The 17,527-nt window shown below is 38.5% G+C and overlaps 1 protein-coding gene across 1 annotated transcript in view; it reads left to right on the forward strand.

Moving 5' to 3' along the window:
* LOC121279393 (cytochrome P450 7B1-like) overlaps nt 1–10,781 on the forward strand; it is a 200,834-nt gene extending 190,053 nt beyond the window's left edge. Inside the window, exons 4-6 of the mRNA XM_041190605.1 lie at nt 462–668; nt 6,133–6,308; nt 10,282–10,781. Of these exons, the coding sequence (XP_041046539.1) occupies nt 462–668; nt 6,133–6,308; nt 10,282–10,572 (674 nt within the window). The 3' untranslated portion in view covers nt 10,573–10,781. The remainder of the gene's footprint in view (nt 1–461; nt 669–6,132; nt 6,309–10,281) is intronic.
* Nucleotides 10,782–17,527: the final 6,746 nt, after the last annotated feature.

Genomic DNA, 17,527 nt, shown 5'->3' on the forward strand with positions numbered 1-17,527 from the left:
AGGCACAGAAAATCGTATTATAAAGGTAGTTTAATGTTGGGAGAAAGCACAAAAATAATTGAATTGTTACATTTAGGAGAAGACAATTATGTGACCTTGGATGTTTTTAAATCTTTGGAAGTAGCCTATATTGTAATATTTTCATCCTGCAATAGCCTTCTAGGATAATTGAATTCAACTTTTTGCTGATGTGGTAAAACAAGGCACTTATTGCTGATAATGAGGCAGATTTAACGGAGCCACATTTATTCTCCCACCCCACCACCCCCCTCCTCCGTGTAACATTGCTTTGAAACTGTCCTCATTAAGCAGAAAATTAGACTTCAGAAGCCTATTGGTCCTCATTAGCATTCACTGATCCTTGGCTGGGTCTTTGTCCTAACATCTTTTAATTAGCACACTGCAAATCTAATCAGTGTAATAAATGCTATTAATCTTCCTTTTCACTTATTTTCTCGCAGCACATCATTTTGCCTTCCTGTGGGCTGCTCTTGGAAACACAGTTCCAGCTGTATTCTGGGCCTTGTATTATCTAGTGAAGAACCCAGAAGCCCATGCAGCTGTGCATGATGAAATTGAGCATGTGTTACAGGCAGCAGGTCAAAGACCGGGCCCTGACTTCAATATCAGCCTCAGCAGAGAAGATTTAGACAGCATGGTGACCCTAGGTAACTCATTTAACATGCAACCAGAAAAGGGCATGTATAGTTCTGTTACCCTTGTTTTGAAATTTTCGATAACGCATTAAACACCCACTTTCATCAGTTATAGATTATGCACTTCCTAATGTACTGAACAGATAGTTTGATTATTGTAAACGTTAGTTGATAAATTAAGTGATTCTACTCTCCCAAAGACACAAGGCCCTATTCTCAAATCTCTGCTCTTTTTGAGCACAGCTCACTGCCAGAAATGTGGGATCATCAAATTTACCAAATTAAGGACAACATTTCCATTGACTGGTGAGCTTTTCTTTCTGATAGAAGGCTAGTACTGTTGCTTAAATGTTTAATAATTTTAATTCACATTTTAATGGCATGCTGTTGCCTGCTTGCTGCTGTAAATGCTCTTTTGTGGTATATTCATCTCCCTTTTTAAAAGTCAAAAAAACGAATATGCCAGGTCCAAGTTAGCCCCTCACTATATATTGTGCTTAAAGTTGAATCAGTTGAACCCTGAATAAAAGGATAATATTTTGTGACTTGCTCTCTTGAATGTTTTAATTTGTAACAAAATAAGTAATTCTCAGTGTAATGTAACAGTTTGATACTATTGTGAAAGCGATTGAACATTCTGAACCTTACAAAATTGTCTCTGCAAAGCCTTCTCCTTCACTCACTGTTTCTTCTGATTGTGTCTCTACTATGAAAGAACATGCCTCCTCACTCTGATGATTGTTCACCTTTGCCATAATAACTATATTTCTTTGAAAAAAAAGAACTGGATTCCATGTACTGTTAATCCTTAACTAAAAACATCCAGTACACAATGTGTTAAATCTGTATATTGGATTTGACATACATTTTGGAATAAGAAATGAAGACATATGATCCTTTTAATCTTGGGAGTCAGCAAAACGGAAAAAAAATCCTCCGAGGAAATGCATGATCTCATTTGAGAACAGCAATCACACCTTATCTGACATGAGCTTCTAGTCTGCTTTAGGAAACAGTGGTTTAAAATTGGGATGCTCAAGAGGCATTGAAATGGAGGTTGACTGCTGAAAATGATGACATTGCAGGGTTACTAAGTACAGTAACCTATCAATGTAACTTTTTCTCATGTCCTTCATGTATGTGACCATTAGGTCATCTGGCAGCATTATGGCCTATGAGTCAGAAGATTGTGGGTTCAAACCCTAATCCAAAACTGAAACAAATTTAAAGTGACATTCCAGTGCAGTACTACATTGTTAAAGCTGCTGTGCTTTGGTTGAGATGTTAACCTGATGTTCTGCCTGCTGATTTAGGTGAATTTAAAAGGTTCTATGGCACCTTCCTTCACCAGAAATAGGTTAACTTGGTTGTTCAATGTACTTGCTATTTGTGGGCTCTTGCTTTATTCAAACTATCACTGCATTTATCGCATTAGTGGCCCATCTCAAAATGTAATTCTTTGGATATGATGTCATAAGATGTTATGTAAATATATTTGTTCATATATATGAGTAACTTTATGGAAGCCATGTGAAACACTCAAGTTATCTTTTGTTACAAGAATACTTTATGCTGTTGAAGGCACTTTCCTACAGGGCCCACTCTAATAAGTGAAATCGTTTTCTTCTAATTAAAGCCATAATGTCCCATAGCAGCAATATTTTAAATGCTGAGTTTTAAAAATCCACACCCACAGGATATTTCTCCAATGAGAAAGCCCATCCCTTAAAACCCATCATTTAGATATTTTAAACAAAAGTAACAGTACTCTGATTTTGACACACGCCAAAAACTATTTGTAAACTCTGGCTCACCTGTCAATCACAATGCCAATCTGTCAGGCACCATTTAGGCAGCTGCTTTCCTAACGTGCTGCACAGTGACATCAGGCATCATTGACATCATCATGATTGACAAGTGGCCCAATGTTCACAAATAGTTTTGGAGGGTTTTCATACTTTAGAATAGGTAAACCAAAGGATCAGTTCATGGGTTATGGGGGAAGGACTCCAAGTGGTGAATGTTCTTTCAGCTATACTTCACTGAGCCAGTATGATGGACATGTAAGTAGAAAATATTATTAGCGTATGTCCTGAACCCCTTTATGTGTTTCCTGATCTATAGTTTCACAACTGCTAATTTATATACATTGCCTGTGACTTCTTTATTAATCAAGAACCTGTATAAAACATAGATTTTATAAAGCATCACTTCCATTTTAAAAGCAGCTTTTCAAGTGGTCCTTCAAAATTCATGCAAATGGTAGACATGGTGGAAAAAGCACATTTCCCAACATTCTGCTTCTATGACATGTTTTATTTAGTGCTGGCTAAATCATACTTTGCTAAATTTCATGAAAAGGCATTAGCTATAAAATGCCTTGGGATGGACTAAGGATTTCTTGATGTAAAATGGGGCTTGTCTTTAAAGTCAATCTGTAATGGGTCCACTCACCCCTTTCACCAACAATATAAAGTTGCACTTATTTTCAATAGATCAGGATTAGTTATTGATCTGATAATGTATTAATGTTCTTCTGTGCAAACCAGTATTGCCAAAACAAGTATAGTGTAATATTAATTTCTCCTCACTCTAGTCAAAAAGAATAGGTGAGAAGTGTTTTTGTAAACACTTTGCTGAAAACCTCAACATAATTTACATAACAGGCTGTGCAATAAAACTACATGATTCATGTTTTTAAGGAAGGCTTCATCATCCAGGAATGAATCCTCCTTATTGTTATTTTCTTTTACTGTCAGTTTATTAGCTGATATATTGAAAACAATAACAATGGGGATCGACTGCTGCAGTATTTCCAGTTGGTAATTGATCATTTGCTGTTCAGTTTTATTTCACGTCATTGCATGGTCCATTCCTCATGCTCTTTCTAAGTCTTGAGTCATGTGTTAAATATAAAAGTAGTTGATAATGACCTTTTTCCAATCCTTCATTGCCACATCTGATTGGTAACTGGGTATCGAATCGCCATGTAGTTCAAGCCGACAGTTTCATTTTATCCCAGTTTGTCTGCTTGTCAATGGTTACAATAAAGTCTCAAAGTAGTTGGTTTCACTTTTGTAACTTGCTTCATTTACCTCATAGATTTATTTTTAGAAAACAGTTGAATCTTGCTACACACAATCGACCACAACAATCATAACAATAGTAACCAGCATAAGGCAGAGCAATTATATCAGTATTACTATGTAAGGAACAAAAGACTTATTTGAAATTTGAATGCATTGAGACATTGCTGTAAATTGACTTCTATCACAATTGTACATAGACTGTGGGTAAGATTTCAACTTGCACTTTACTAATCTAAGTAAACATGTTGTTAAACAAGACTAAGCCTGCAACCTTAACTTAATACACATATCATTCAAGAAAAAAAATTAGAAACCTTTTCCTGATGCTGTAGCATGTTTTCAAAAGAGACTGTGAATATTTCCTCTAACCGCAACATGCACTCTGCAGTTTAGTCTCCAATGTTTTGGGGCAAGCTAAGGGGCATGTTCACTTGCTGTCTAGCTATCCCGTGGTAGGCTTTAAATTGGTGTGTTTGTTCGGTACTAGCACAGAAACAGATGTTGCTCCACTGCACTGGATAATTTACTGTACCTCTTGGTACTGAATGAAAGACCTCCCATGCTACCAGCTGATCTGTCTGTAGCATTGGATGGCTGCTTCTGATATATGTTAAATGCGTGCAAGAAATTGTAAGCAAGTTGTTTAGATTGATGAGATATTCTGCACTTTATTTTTATTTTTGGCTATGTGTTTCAGGCTTTGCATGTTTTATAGAAATGTGTGTCTTTTAATTTGTCAGTTCAAACCCCATAGGCCTGTATTTCTCCCTTGCTGATCATCATCTGACTCATTACTTTTGTCATTTAATAATTATCATCATGATTGCTCAAAGCCAAAGCAGCCTAACCTCCCACATGTAGCTGGTACTGTAAGGTAAAACAGATTTGTCATTTACGATCTGACCACGAAGACACACTTTGTGCTCCATTATCGTGATTAAATTCTGCATAAGATATGCTTGCCCAATTGTCATTTGTGATACTACGTCAGCCACTGACTGCCATGCTGCCAGGGAGAATGTCAACCAATGGAATGTGACCATGTTGCTTGTGTGATAACTAGTACACTACCATTTCACAGTTGTGTGCAGCAGTCATAAGATTTTTATTTGTTTCGTCTGATTTCTTAGGCAAACAGTAATGTTTCACTTGTCATCTATCATTTCCCAAGCACATACTAAAATGGTTTATACAGTGTCTTTCTTGTGGCTGCGCACAGCATGAGGGTAGGGGGTAGACATTTTTTCGTACGCTGCAAAGTTTCGCTGCCAGAACACTGCCAGTTAGAATCTATCGTGTCAGGTGCCTTGTGGCAATCCGCAATCCAGGCTTCATTCTGGATCCGCAGTTCTGTTCTGGCTTCGTCACCAACAAACCGATTTGACTCTGCCTGATTATAGTAACGAAGGCAGTCCAAAAGAATATGCACAGACTCACTGTACGTCACATTGAATCACCGCGCTGACCACACAAAGCTGACCGAAGCTTCATTCCTTTAGACAAATGCACGCTTAAGGAAAAACCTCCTGCGAGAATGCATCCCATGCCACTTTATTTTCTGTGCACGCTGCAGCAGATTTAATGTTTACTGAAAGAACAGTTGCTGTTTACTTCGGATTAGCACTTGCAGGTTTTTTTAAGCTTCCTTTTTTAACAACGTGACGGTGCTTGAGATCGCGAGTGAAACTTACTTTATGCTACTCCCTTTAATGTAGGTTGATGAGTTTTGTAAATTTGTATCATCTAATGGGTGGATACTCAAATTTTCTGCTTTCACATGACCATCAAAAAAATCAAGTTGCTAAATTCAGTATCCAGATATACTGTTGGAAAGAAGTCAGTTTTGATTACAATGTGAGTGTTGCAACCCTCGACAGGAGCTACATGCTGATATGCATTCTATCAGAATGATTTATGCAAATTATGCACATTATTCCCATAGGAATTTTTCCTCGAACTGCCAGGATAAATTGCCGGAAATTAGCCATAAAATCTGTCGAGCAGGGAACAAAAGTTGAAGGCCACTAGGATAGCAAGGACATTGGGTTTCTGGAGCTTACTAGGATAGGGTGGTGCATTCAGATTGAAAAGGTTTTCTAACAGAACCTGAAAATCTGTGATTGCGATTTTTATTAGAACGAAAACTTATTTCTCTTTTTGTATTGAAATCAGAAAATTCCAGTACTTAAGTGCTGAATATAGCCAATATATCATTTGCTATGCTAATAATTTTAAGGATCTTTCCAAAATAAATTCTAAGTTGTGTAGACAAAAAGTGTGCACATCTTGAGACAGGACCTTACTACAATTCATGATGGTGATGCTGTTTTTTCTTTCCCCCTCTGCATTCTTTCCCTTTGTCCATTCTTTTTCTCACATGTCTTTAGGAAGCGCAATAAAAGAAAGCTTTCGATTATGCAGTTCCTCTATGAACATCCGAGCTGCCCTGGAAGATTTCACCTTAAAATTTAAAGACCAAAGATTCAAATTGAGAAAAGGAGATTGGATAGCCCTTTATCCTCAAATTCTGCACATGGACTCAGAAGTTTATGAAAATCCTGAGGTATGTGGTGTCTTGCATGTGCTGCTCATTCAATCCTGCAGCCATACAGCAACAAGCAGGCCTTTTGTTCCAGTGTTGCTATTGCTCTTTCTTGCAAAAAGAATCTCCCGTCTTTTGAATAGCGTGTGGTCGAAGACCTGCAGGTCATTGAATTTAGTGCCTCAATAGAGAATATGGGAATGAGATTGAGTAGTCTTGCTTTGAAAAGGATTAACATTAAATTGTGAATTGATTGGCTTGAAGTCAAGAAAACTCTCAGCTTTGTCAGGTAATGGATCACTTGATGACCAAGAAAAAGAAAGAATAAAGAACTGTGTCGGTAACAAATAAGCTGCACTATTTAGATAATTGTGACAGAGCATCATTGATACCAAAAATTCCTGTAATAGCCATATGTTGCTTCACAAGGATTCTCCCTTTTCTTGATCAATTGATGTGGTGGTGTGAACTTGAGATTGTGAAGCTGTTGCTCTGCAGTGAAGCTCTGAGGGTAATTGTGTCATCTCCTTGTATTTTTTTCTGCAGCCAGAGTTAATGAATATCAAAGACTGGAAATTAATCCACCATGGCACAGCCTTAATGTGGCTTCAGAGATTCGCCACCTGCATGCAAATTAAATGCAATCAGATTCTACATTGCATTTGGTGAATTGTTGCTGGTACTAGCATTAACACTAAATTATGCGCTGAAGTTGGAAAGCGGGGATGACCGTTTCAGCAGCAGTGAACACTGCTGTCTTCTTTCTCACCATGACCTTCCCATGTGCATGTGCACATGAATACATTAAATTCAGTTATTAGTATTAATTGACGGTTTTTATTCAAGACAAAATTTAATCTGGCCAGCATTTAATTTAGTATAATACATAGTTAGTACAATACAATGGTCAACTACCTCTGAAAACAACTAGTTAATATTGTTTAGTTCATGCAGCATAGCATTAATACTCTTTCATAAATGTTGTCATGAATCTGCACCCTGGATTACATTGACAGATGTTGTATGCACTGGTAGCTATGGTGAGCATTAAAATAAAACAAAGAATGCTCCCTGCCCATCTCTGCAAAAAATATCAAATATCATACAGATTATTAAAACAAACAGAACTTAAGTTCAAAGCTGTTAAGTGGTCTCAGGGTTCATATGGTGGTTGTAAACTGTTCAATCATATTTAACGTCACTTGAACCCTTGTAATTTACTCCCACATATCCATCAGTCTCTAACAATAGTTAAACATGGAACAAACATTAATTCAAACTTACAGACTTAAGTATAATTTTATTGGTTTCAAATACATGCCCAGGTGCCTGATTTTGACATAGAGGAAGGGAAATAAACATAACAAGGATCTGGATGAGAGTTATAAGTGTAATTTATTTGAATTATTATGATGGTCATAGAGTGCTTTCAGTTTATAAACCCATCAGAATCCCAAGACTGAGAATATGGCAGAGGAATATGCCAAAGCCCTTTTTTATTCCACAAATAAGTTATTTAACTCAGGAAACACCTTAATTACAAAAAAAGGTAGTGGAAACCAGGAACTCTCCCCTCTCAAATAGATGCTGCATCAATTAAAATTCTCAAGGCCCAGATCTACAGATTATTTTGTTAGGTAATAGTGACAAAGGGATTGGACCAATATCAGATAAAAGGAGATGAATTACCCATTAGCTATAATCTGATTGAATACCAGATTGGTTCGAGAGGCTGAATGGCCTTATCCTATTCCTATGAGGTATGGAACTCGGGAGTGACAGTCATGAGTTTATATAAGTTTGCTTCATGAGAAATGGGCACAACATGCAGCAAAAGTCTAGTGTGGTATTCCTTTGTATGGTGTATGTACAACCTTTGTGCTAAAACTTAAAAAGGAAATATGTTTTTAGTCCAGAATGGTAACCCTCTTTGATGCCCAATGCAAAGTACTATGTTGTAGCAAACCAGAATACCTGGGCATTTAATATCACAGCTCTTGGAAGATTATTAGGTGCTATTTACCTGTTAGAGGTTACAAATGTTCAGTATGTATGGCCTTACTGAAGTTTGTTTGAATCTAATTTATTTAGGAAGTGTTTGTACAAGTTTATTTTGGCTTGTAAAGGTTTTTGGTCAATTGTTGGAGCATGAGTGAAGGAGAGTTTACTTGACTCTTTTTTGATTGCTGATTCAGAATACTTACAGGTAGTTATAGCAAAGGAGTTGTCATGTCTGATACTGAGGGTGAATTTGCAGCTATATAATTTTTTTTCCAAGTGAGTGGTTCATGGAATAAATCCATGCCCCTTGTTTGTGAAAAACAAACTATGTGTTACCTGCTATTCTGGGCCACATACATTATGTGAGGATTTATTTCTTTCTCAGATACATCTGTCATATACCCAATGAGTTGATTACTTATTCTGATGGAGCTCTTTTTGTTAAGTGACAAGAAAGGGTTTTAGTCACAAATTATGACATTTGACCTGGAAGATAGCAACGCTGATGGCACTATGTGCCTGTATATTTTTCTGCAATTTGCCCGAATCTTTAAGGTCTATGAACAACTTATCAGGCTAATTACTTTTGCTAGTTAGATGATTGGTCTTAGACATTTGGAATGATTAATGATCAAAACTCATCCAGATTTAAAACTTTATCTCTGTCCTCTCACTTAAGCGGTACATAATATATTTAATTTCAGATCTTGGCAAAGCCTGTGTTCAGATTATATTCAGGGGTCACAGAAAGGCCATTAACACTTTAACTACTGTCATTATTTGATATATCACTATTATGCCCCCAAAAATAATTTGTTTAATAAACTATAATTTGGATCATTTTACAAAAATGATTAAACTTCTGACCATTGTAATATTTATATAGCGTTCTTTTGAAAGGGCTGTGCTCAAATTTTTGAAAATGTAAGGACAAAATGACTCTAAGACAGAACAATGAGTACTTTAATTTTGCTTTTTATTGATTATTCATTTCATTACAATATAAGTCAAAATTCAGGCATAACCATTACATTAAAGAACAGCCTTCAAGAAAACTGAACAAACGATTACCCAGGCACAGACGGATCAGAGATTACAGTGCATTGGACAAAAATAACCTAAACAAATGATAATATTCAAAACTGAAAGTTACTCAAATACTTAGGAATACTGAATTAAATTGTAGAGTGCCAAGTTTTTGCACAGTGGCTTAATAGAATCTTTGGCAATCAATAAAGAGAGAGAAAGTAAAAAAGAGATTGGAGAACAGATTGTGCTCTACTTTGTGGTAGGCAGATTCAAATTTTCACAGTTAATCTGAATCTCCAGCTTTTTAGTGCCTTCTCCAAACCCAAATGAAGTAACATAGCTTTTTCTGACATTTAGTCACTTGAGGCTACATTTCACAGCAACCTATATCTACTGCAACAATCATATGTAGGTTAATGAATACGTATGAAGCTGACAAACCTTTTCATGAGTTATAAATTTAACAGATTTATTTCTCTTAAGGTCCATAGAAGTGACTGTTTCATAAAACCTACTATTGGTGTTTTACTTTCAAATGATTTGAAGTATAATCAAAACAGTTGTATAAATGTAGTTTTGATCTAAAAAATATTTTGTTTAATCTTATTTTATTTACATTATTCTACAATGTTCCCCCTTTCGCTTTGCAAGATACTTTTTTTGATCACATTGCCAACTCCTTGGCACTTCAATCAATTGACATGAAAGCCTAGCCAGTAAGTGTTGGCAAAATATTTGGTTATGGAAGGCACCACAGCCAAAGTCAATGCTCTTCTCACCTAAAAGTCATGCACATGTATTTTCCATTAGTGGTCACTGGGTAAAATTCAGTGGAAAAAAAAAATTAGGCGGAATGTGAAATGAGCCACCGATTTGCTATTGTCCGTTTACCACTACTGTCCAAGACAAGTTACCATTATATTTAAAGAACTTCCTTTTAATTTTTATTTGCATATATTTCCAGGTGTACAAGTATAACCGTTTTGTAGAAAATGGAATGGAGAAGACTGCCTTTTACAAGGGAGGAAAGAAGCTTCGGTATTATTTGATGCCTTTTGGTTCTGGATCAAGTATGTGTCCTGGGAGACACTTTGCAGTCAATGAGATCAAAATGTTTCTCTCAATAATGTTGGCTTCATTTGACATGGAAATTGTCAAAGGTGAAAGGTCAGTAGGGCTTGATAATGATCGTGCAGGCCTTGGCATCTTATTGCCAGATTCTAACGTCCAGTTCCGCTATAAATTGCATCAGTGAAGAAACATGTTAAACTTTCATTTTGGAACTGAGAAAATGACATATTGGTGGGTCAGAAATTGGGTTAAAGTTTGATTCCTGTGCTGACAGATCAGGAATAAGGCTTGCTGACTTTGGCTGAATCAAATCTAGGAAATTCTATCTAGCATGGGGTAACATTATTTTCTGATTTTGGTGAGTAGAAAAATAAAGAAACTTCTCCTTGCAAATATTGTTGTATTTCTCCGTGTTCACAGTAAAAAAAATTCCTAGTATGTTCCAAGCAAAGTGTAACTTTCGGAGCATCTTACCTGATGCTTAATTGCACTCACTCGAGATAGAATAAATTAGCACAAACACTTTTAAAGGATTGAGTTGGTTGAGAGTGACAGTACTGGGTTCAGATAATTTTCCATCCATTGAAATTCCTGCAGGTACTCCAGCCTCTGAAAATGGGCATTGGGATCACAAGGCACAATTCACTTGGGCCAGTTACTTCAGATGTAGGCAGCTGGCAAAATTTTTGCTGACAATTCATTTCATGATTGAAATGTGCAAGCAGTGCTAAGCATATTGTTAACCAGCTGCACACCTGAGCAGGGGGCACAGAACTGTGAGAGGCTAGCATAAGTTTAAGCTACCTGTGCTACTTAAAGTCAGCCCGCATCTCTTAACTGAGAGGTGCATTTTGACTAGACCAGTGCTAGAAGTTATTGTAAAAAGTGAGTTTGACTTGGGAAAGACGCAACAATAGCACAACATGGCAAAGAGCAAGCTCCATGGTTTTTCACAGCTGTGGAGGCCTTGGTGCAGGAGGTGGATAGCAGGAGGGACAGAAGGCCCTCTAGACATACAATGCAAAAGGCATGTGAACAGATAGCTGTGGAGCTCAGTGCCAGTGGTTTAGCCCCAAGGACCTGCAAACAATGCCACGAGGTTCAATGATCTCACAGGAGTGGCCAAGATCAGTGAATGTATCTTCAAATACCATATCCCACCAACTGTATCACTAGCCTCATACCCTGCTCAATGCACCACATCCCCATCCAAAATCTCAGTCACCCACTACAACTCAAACGTCACATTCATAGCTTCATGTCACCCTCTCACACTCCCACCCACACCTCTCAGATTGCACATGCTGACTAGAAATATCATCTGCAACCTGCAAGGAGCCTGGTGCCAAAGTGTTCTAGTCACATTCAGCTTCACAGCCACCGGCAATCCTCTCTCCATCCTGCTCTGAGGCTGCAGGTCTGCCATAAGTGGCAGATTTCAGTGAACACTTCCTTAGCAAAAAAGGGAGGTCAGAAGCACCGGCCCAGATTTCCCTTGAGTCCCAGAGACTCCACGGAGCTTCCAAAATGCTGGGCGAGACCTGCATATCAAAGTCGTGCCTCCATTTCCAACAGATCCCATTTTTTCCAATAGGGAAGAGGGCAGGTGGGGACATGATTCATACATGAGGGAAACCTGAACTCAGCTAGGTCATTTGAACTTAGGGTCTGTTTGAACTCAGTACCAAGTTTCACTGTAGCAAGGGCCTTAACCTTCAACATGGGACTCTCAAACTTATGGAGTAGACACAAAAATTCTTGAAGGATGGATAACTTTCATGATGTGAAGTTATTTAAATGCCCAACTCTTCAAAAATGAAAAAAAAACAAGCTGCCAATTCAGTGAGAGTTAAAAAAACCCTCTCACAGTTAAATAGCTGTTTGCTGACATTTCCCTTGGGTATCTTTTGCTTGGCTGATTTCCATAAACTAAAATTAGCACGGGGTTTCTAAGTTCACAGTTTGATTGACAGCACAAAGAGTCTTTAAAGGATTAGCTATTTTTGATGTGGGGTTATGAATAGAAGTTTGTTTTATGAGAGTTGAACCTCCTGAAATTGGAAAGGTTTGAATGAGCTTTCATGAATTGGATTTTATTATTGTGAAGGTGTATTACAATTATAGATCTTTATTTTATTTCATCTCAACATGGCTCCTGAAGTCTGCCTATGGTGGATATTGGTTGAGTTGGCATGGAGGGTGTAAGGACCAACCATGGTGGATAAGTTGGCATGGTTTTGCATTAAGTTGGCATGGGGCCTATAAGGGGCGAGGGGAGGGGTGGGCAAGGGCATGATTTGGTATGAAGGATATGAGCAGCATTAAAGTTGCATGGGGAGTGGATGGGGGGAGGTGATTGGTTGTGAGTGCTAGAGGTCTTAAAATTTAGTGAAAAAGCTGGGACAAAATCCCAGAGAAAGAGGATGGGACTTTTAACCAACCTATGGACACCTCCCATCTGTTTCCAGGGACGGCAGACCTCACTCTATTCCACACAGCAGCCCCAACTCAAGCTACCCACCTTGGTAATGAAAATCTCACCCGTTGTATCTCGGTGAGGTTAAGATAGGAGAATTGCTCCTGAACACTCAAGGTGGATATGGCCTTCTGCTGAAAATTCGTCCTCCTTCTCTTTCTCCTCCCTGTTCCAGCAGCTTGCCCTCTCCTGTGTCTCCTCTGCTCATTCTCCCTGTCATGCTGCAGGTCAAGAGGACTGGAAATGGTGTGAGTAGAAGCCTTGAAGTGAGGATCAAGGCCTTCACCATGTGCCACATCACACCCTGTAAAGTTCAAGTTATATTACAGACCATCAAACACTTCTACTAACTCAACAATGGGCAGTATAAATCAATCAGCAACTTATCTGAAATTAGTTGATGATCCCTCTGGTGGGCTTTGGGTACCAGGTGAGGGGCTACTTCTTGCTGCTGAGTGCATGTGCAGCATTAAGAGAAGGCATTAGCTGGAGGGTTGAGGTCCAAAGTGGCACTAATAAAGTCAAATGAGTGTTACACACTGCCTGATGCATGACCTCACTACTTTGCATATGTTTGGTGCACACTCTCAGCACATGTGCTAGCAACCTACCTAAAATGGCATCTGACATGGCCTGCACCAGGACACCAGTTTGGACCAGGAACTGCACTTAGCACTGAAAGTACAGGCACTATGCAACCAGATTTTGTGGCCATAGAGTAAAAGAAGAACAAAATTATTTGAAACCTTTATAAAGCACTAGTTAGGCCTCAGCTGGAATAACATATTCAATTCTAGTCACCACACTTAAGGAACGATGTACGAATGGTTTTGAAAGCGTAAGTAAAGAGAAAATGTCTCTAGTGGTAGAAAGGTTGGTAACCAGAGGAAATGGATTTAAGGTGATTGCAAAAGAACCAGAGGCAACATAAACATTTTTTATGCAATGAGTTGTTATTGTTGAGAGTGTGTTGGTTACAGATCAGTATGACTTAAAGAAATCTCTGTAGTCTTCTGTGAGTTAACTGTAAATCTTTATTAACTACCAGAACTATTTACACATGTATAGCAAGCTAGGAGCTGTCTCCATGCTTAAGTCTGTATCTGTCACTGTTCATCATGTGCCTTCTTACATCACTGTGTGGGCTGTACTGTACTCAGTCCCACATTACCTCTATATGTTCAGATCCTTATACTACACCCCCCCCCCACCCCCCCCCCAAGTCTTTATCCAATATTTTTGGAGTTAAACTAGTTTACTTCATGTGCTACATGGTTATCAGTGCCATACATTTACATTGTTGTTACTACATTTGCACTATTACTAATTATCACTACTCTATCTCCCCTTTTCAAGTTCTTGAATTTAAATGTTCAGCTGATCTGGAGGCCTTATTACCTGTTGTACTGCCACAGGGCTGGTGTTAGAGGCTTCTCATACTGCTGATCACTCTCTTTCACCTTTTCCATTAAGGTGTCATGCTTGCCTCCTGGGTGATTGGCTAGTCTGACCGCTGAGGGTTTTCTGGGACCTCTCGAAAACTCTTGGTTTTTCGAGTACACTGGAACGTGCGGTTCTGTTTGGTTAACTACAGTGGTTGCCTTGACATCATCTGCCCTGTTGAGGAAATCCAAGGCTGTGCAGGCATCCCTGCACAGGAGAGAGAAAGGCTAGTTACACATAAAATACATCAGTTCTAAGATCTGTTTTTTGCCATACTTTAATGACTGGAAGTCTGATTCGACTGGGCCCGTAAAGTGTTGTGTCCGTTGTTGGAAGCCAGAGGTCTTTCAGCCATGGTTCTTTGTCTGACAGGGCTGTCAAGCTGGCTCCTGTATCTCATTTAAAATTTGTTAGAAGAGCATTGACAGAAATGTCTGTATTCCAAAATGTGAAACCAAGATCTTTGACTTCATCCAAGGAGCACGGCTGTGTGTCTTCTAGGTTTGCAGTCTCAACCTCGTGGATCACCTTTGGGTCTTCCATGCATTTCTAGTTCTTGATTTGCACAGTTTGCAGAGTTTACAGGAGTGTGCAATCCTGTTGCATTGGAAACATTGGGCTGCATTGCAGGACATTGATCTCGCCTTTGAGGACACTTTGCTCCACAGCACTGGCATAGTCACCCTGCTGGTTGGTTCAGGAATTGCTTCCCCTGACATAGTGTCCCTGTCTTTGTGGCCTGACAAGTTGGACTGAGGGTTGGCCTCTGCGCCATGTTTTATCCTCTCCCCTTAAGATTGTCCTGTGCTGCTCACAGAGTTCTGACTGTCTACCTATCTGGATTACCTTTTCCAGGGTTAGATCCTCCTTTGCTTGTAGGAGGTCAGGGAGCACGTAAACTGCTACTGCTAGCACTTTCCTGTCTGAGTTCAGACTTTTTCATCTCCGTATTCACAACCTTCTGCCATCCTGCATAGGTCATTAATGAATAAATCGACTGGTTCCCCTGGCTGTTAGACTCGTTTGCTGAATTTAGCTCTTTTGAGTATTTTATTGCTTCTTAGGTTGAAATAAATGTCGAATGATTTTAGTACCTCTTCAAATTTTGTGGATGATTCATTAATTCTCCGTAATCTGCAATTGGGCCTATCAGGTAAAGCTGCATGTTCACCTTCTCTTTTCTGACTTTTTATTTAAACCTGCAGAGATGCTGTATCTTAAGGATCTTTTCCAATTCCCCCAATATTGTGATTGGTCTGGGCCTTGGATTATGCCGAATTAACTTGGGAGTGTGGAATTGTGATCCATGTTGAAAATTTTTAAAAGTGTATGTGCAGCTTTGAGAGCTGACTGAATTTCAAGATGGCATCGCTGTTCACTCAGAGACAGAGGGATTTCCCACACTTGCCAGTCTCTGCAAACTGCTGATGGTACTCTTCTTGAAAAAAACATTTTTGCAATGGCTGCGTGGATCAGCTGCCTGCCAATTTCTTTTGTTCAATTGTTTACTTTGTAAACCATCTCTTTTGAGCTACTCCTTGTTTTTTACTGAGCTGGACAGTAGTGATGTTCCTGAAATATTTAATTAATTTCTTTCTCTTTTTTCTCGGTCCGCTGCCATGTTTTCTAGCTCTGACTCCGGGATTGGGTTTTAGCGATAGGTTTCTTTCTAACTGGACTTCTGACACTGAATTACTTTAAAGATATCTCGGGACTTGCTGCAGCCTGAAATTATAAAAGGTTTAGCTCATCCTTGCAGGCCGATTGTGCACTCTAAAGCTGGACTTCTAAAGGAGATTCACTTGAGTTTTCTGCTGCAGTTAAGGAATTTTAAATCTCTGCCTTTAGCTTTCAAGCCTTTCTTTGGAGCCTTGCCTAGCAATTTTTCCTCTGCACCTCTACTTCTTCTGGAGCTTCTTTCAGGTCAGAATGCTTTGTTGAATTTTTTTCAGCCTTCCAGCTTTTCAGTTTGTCTCTACATTTTAGTGAGGTTCTGGGTTTTTATCCAACCGCTGCCACCATGTTGGGAAGGTGTTGGCTACAGTTCCGTATGTCTCCATAGTCTTCTGCAGGTTAACTGTATGTCTTTAGAAACTACTTGAACTATAGATGGGAGCTGTCTCCATGCCTATATCTATATCTGTTTCTAGTCAACCCCACACTGACTCTGGTCTGGGTCATGTCCTTCTTACATCATTGTGTATGCCGTACTGTACTCAGTCCCACATTAACCCTATATGTGCCGGACTCTCATACTACAGTTATCTGGGATGCATTGCCTGAAAGAATGACTGAAGCAGATTTAACAAGAACTTTTACAAGGGATTTGGATTAAAAACTTGAAGGAAAAAGAATTACAGGGCGATGGAGAAAGAGCACGAGGGAATTCATTGGGTAGTTGTTTCAAAAGTCAGCATAAAATTTCCACCTCTTGTGCTATACCATTGAGGGATTCTATGATTAAAATATCGTTGAATATTAATTTCAGTGATAAATACGTTTTGCCATGACAAAACTTGGAAATACATTATTTTGCATTCTCTTAATTTTTCTAATATTCTTCTAAAATGTTGCATTTACTAAACTGCAGAAAAAGACTGTCATACCACAATCCATTCGAGAATGTTCTGTATTTTAATGTACTGTGATGTTGTTAAAAGAAAATAAAACTTGTGTTATGCTCTGCCTTATATTTTCTCAGATACAGCAATGCTACTCGCTCCTGTTACAGATTAAAATATAGTTGAGAAACCCATTTTATGTGAAAGAATCACTTGAATTCAGTTACAATTTTAAATTCAGTTCTGTAGTTAAATCCTAAAATTAAAAAAGCCTGCAGATGCAGCTGAAAGGGAATATCTGTAAGGCTATAATTATCTTCCAAAATGATCTTGAATAGTTCTAATCCACTCATGAATACAGCTATATGTTTAGTCCTTAATATATAAGTAAATATATATGGTAGGCTATGTTATGTGATACAATCATGCTGTGGCTACTTTGTAGATTTTGTTATGTTGAACTATTAACACCCTACATAAAACTAAGAGTAAGGGCCATAGAGAAGGTGATGTAATAGCTTTTTAACTGATCTTAAAAGCAATATCATTCTAAAATGAGATTGGCAATGAAATGTCTGGAGGTGTATGCATTTTCTGTGGCAGAGCATCCTTTGTGATCATGGTGTTGGTGGGAAGTATATTTAACATTTAATCTTTAA

The sequence above is a fragment of the Carcharodon carcharias genome, chromosome 6 (genome assembly GCF_017639515.1).
Source record: "Carcharodon carcharias isolate sCarCar2 chromosome 6, sCarCar2.pri, whole genome shotgun sequence".
NCBI classification, from domain to species: Eukaryota; Metazoa; Chordata; class Chondrichthyes; order Lamniformes; family Lamnidae; genus Carcharodon; species Carcharodon carcharias.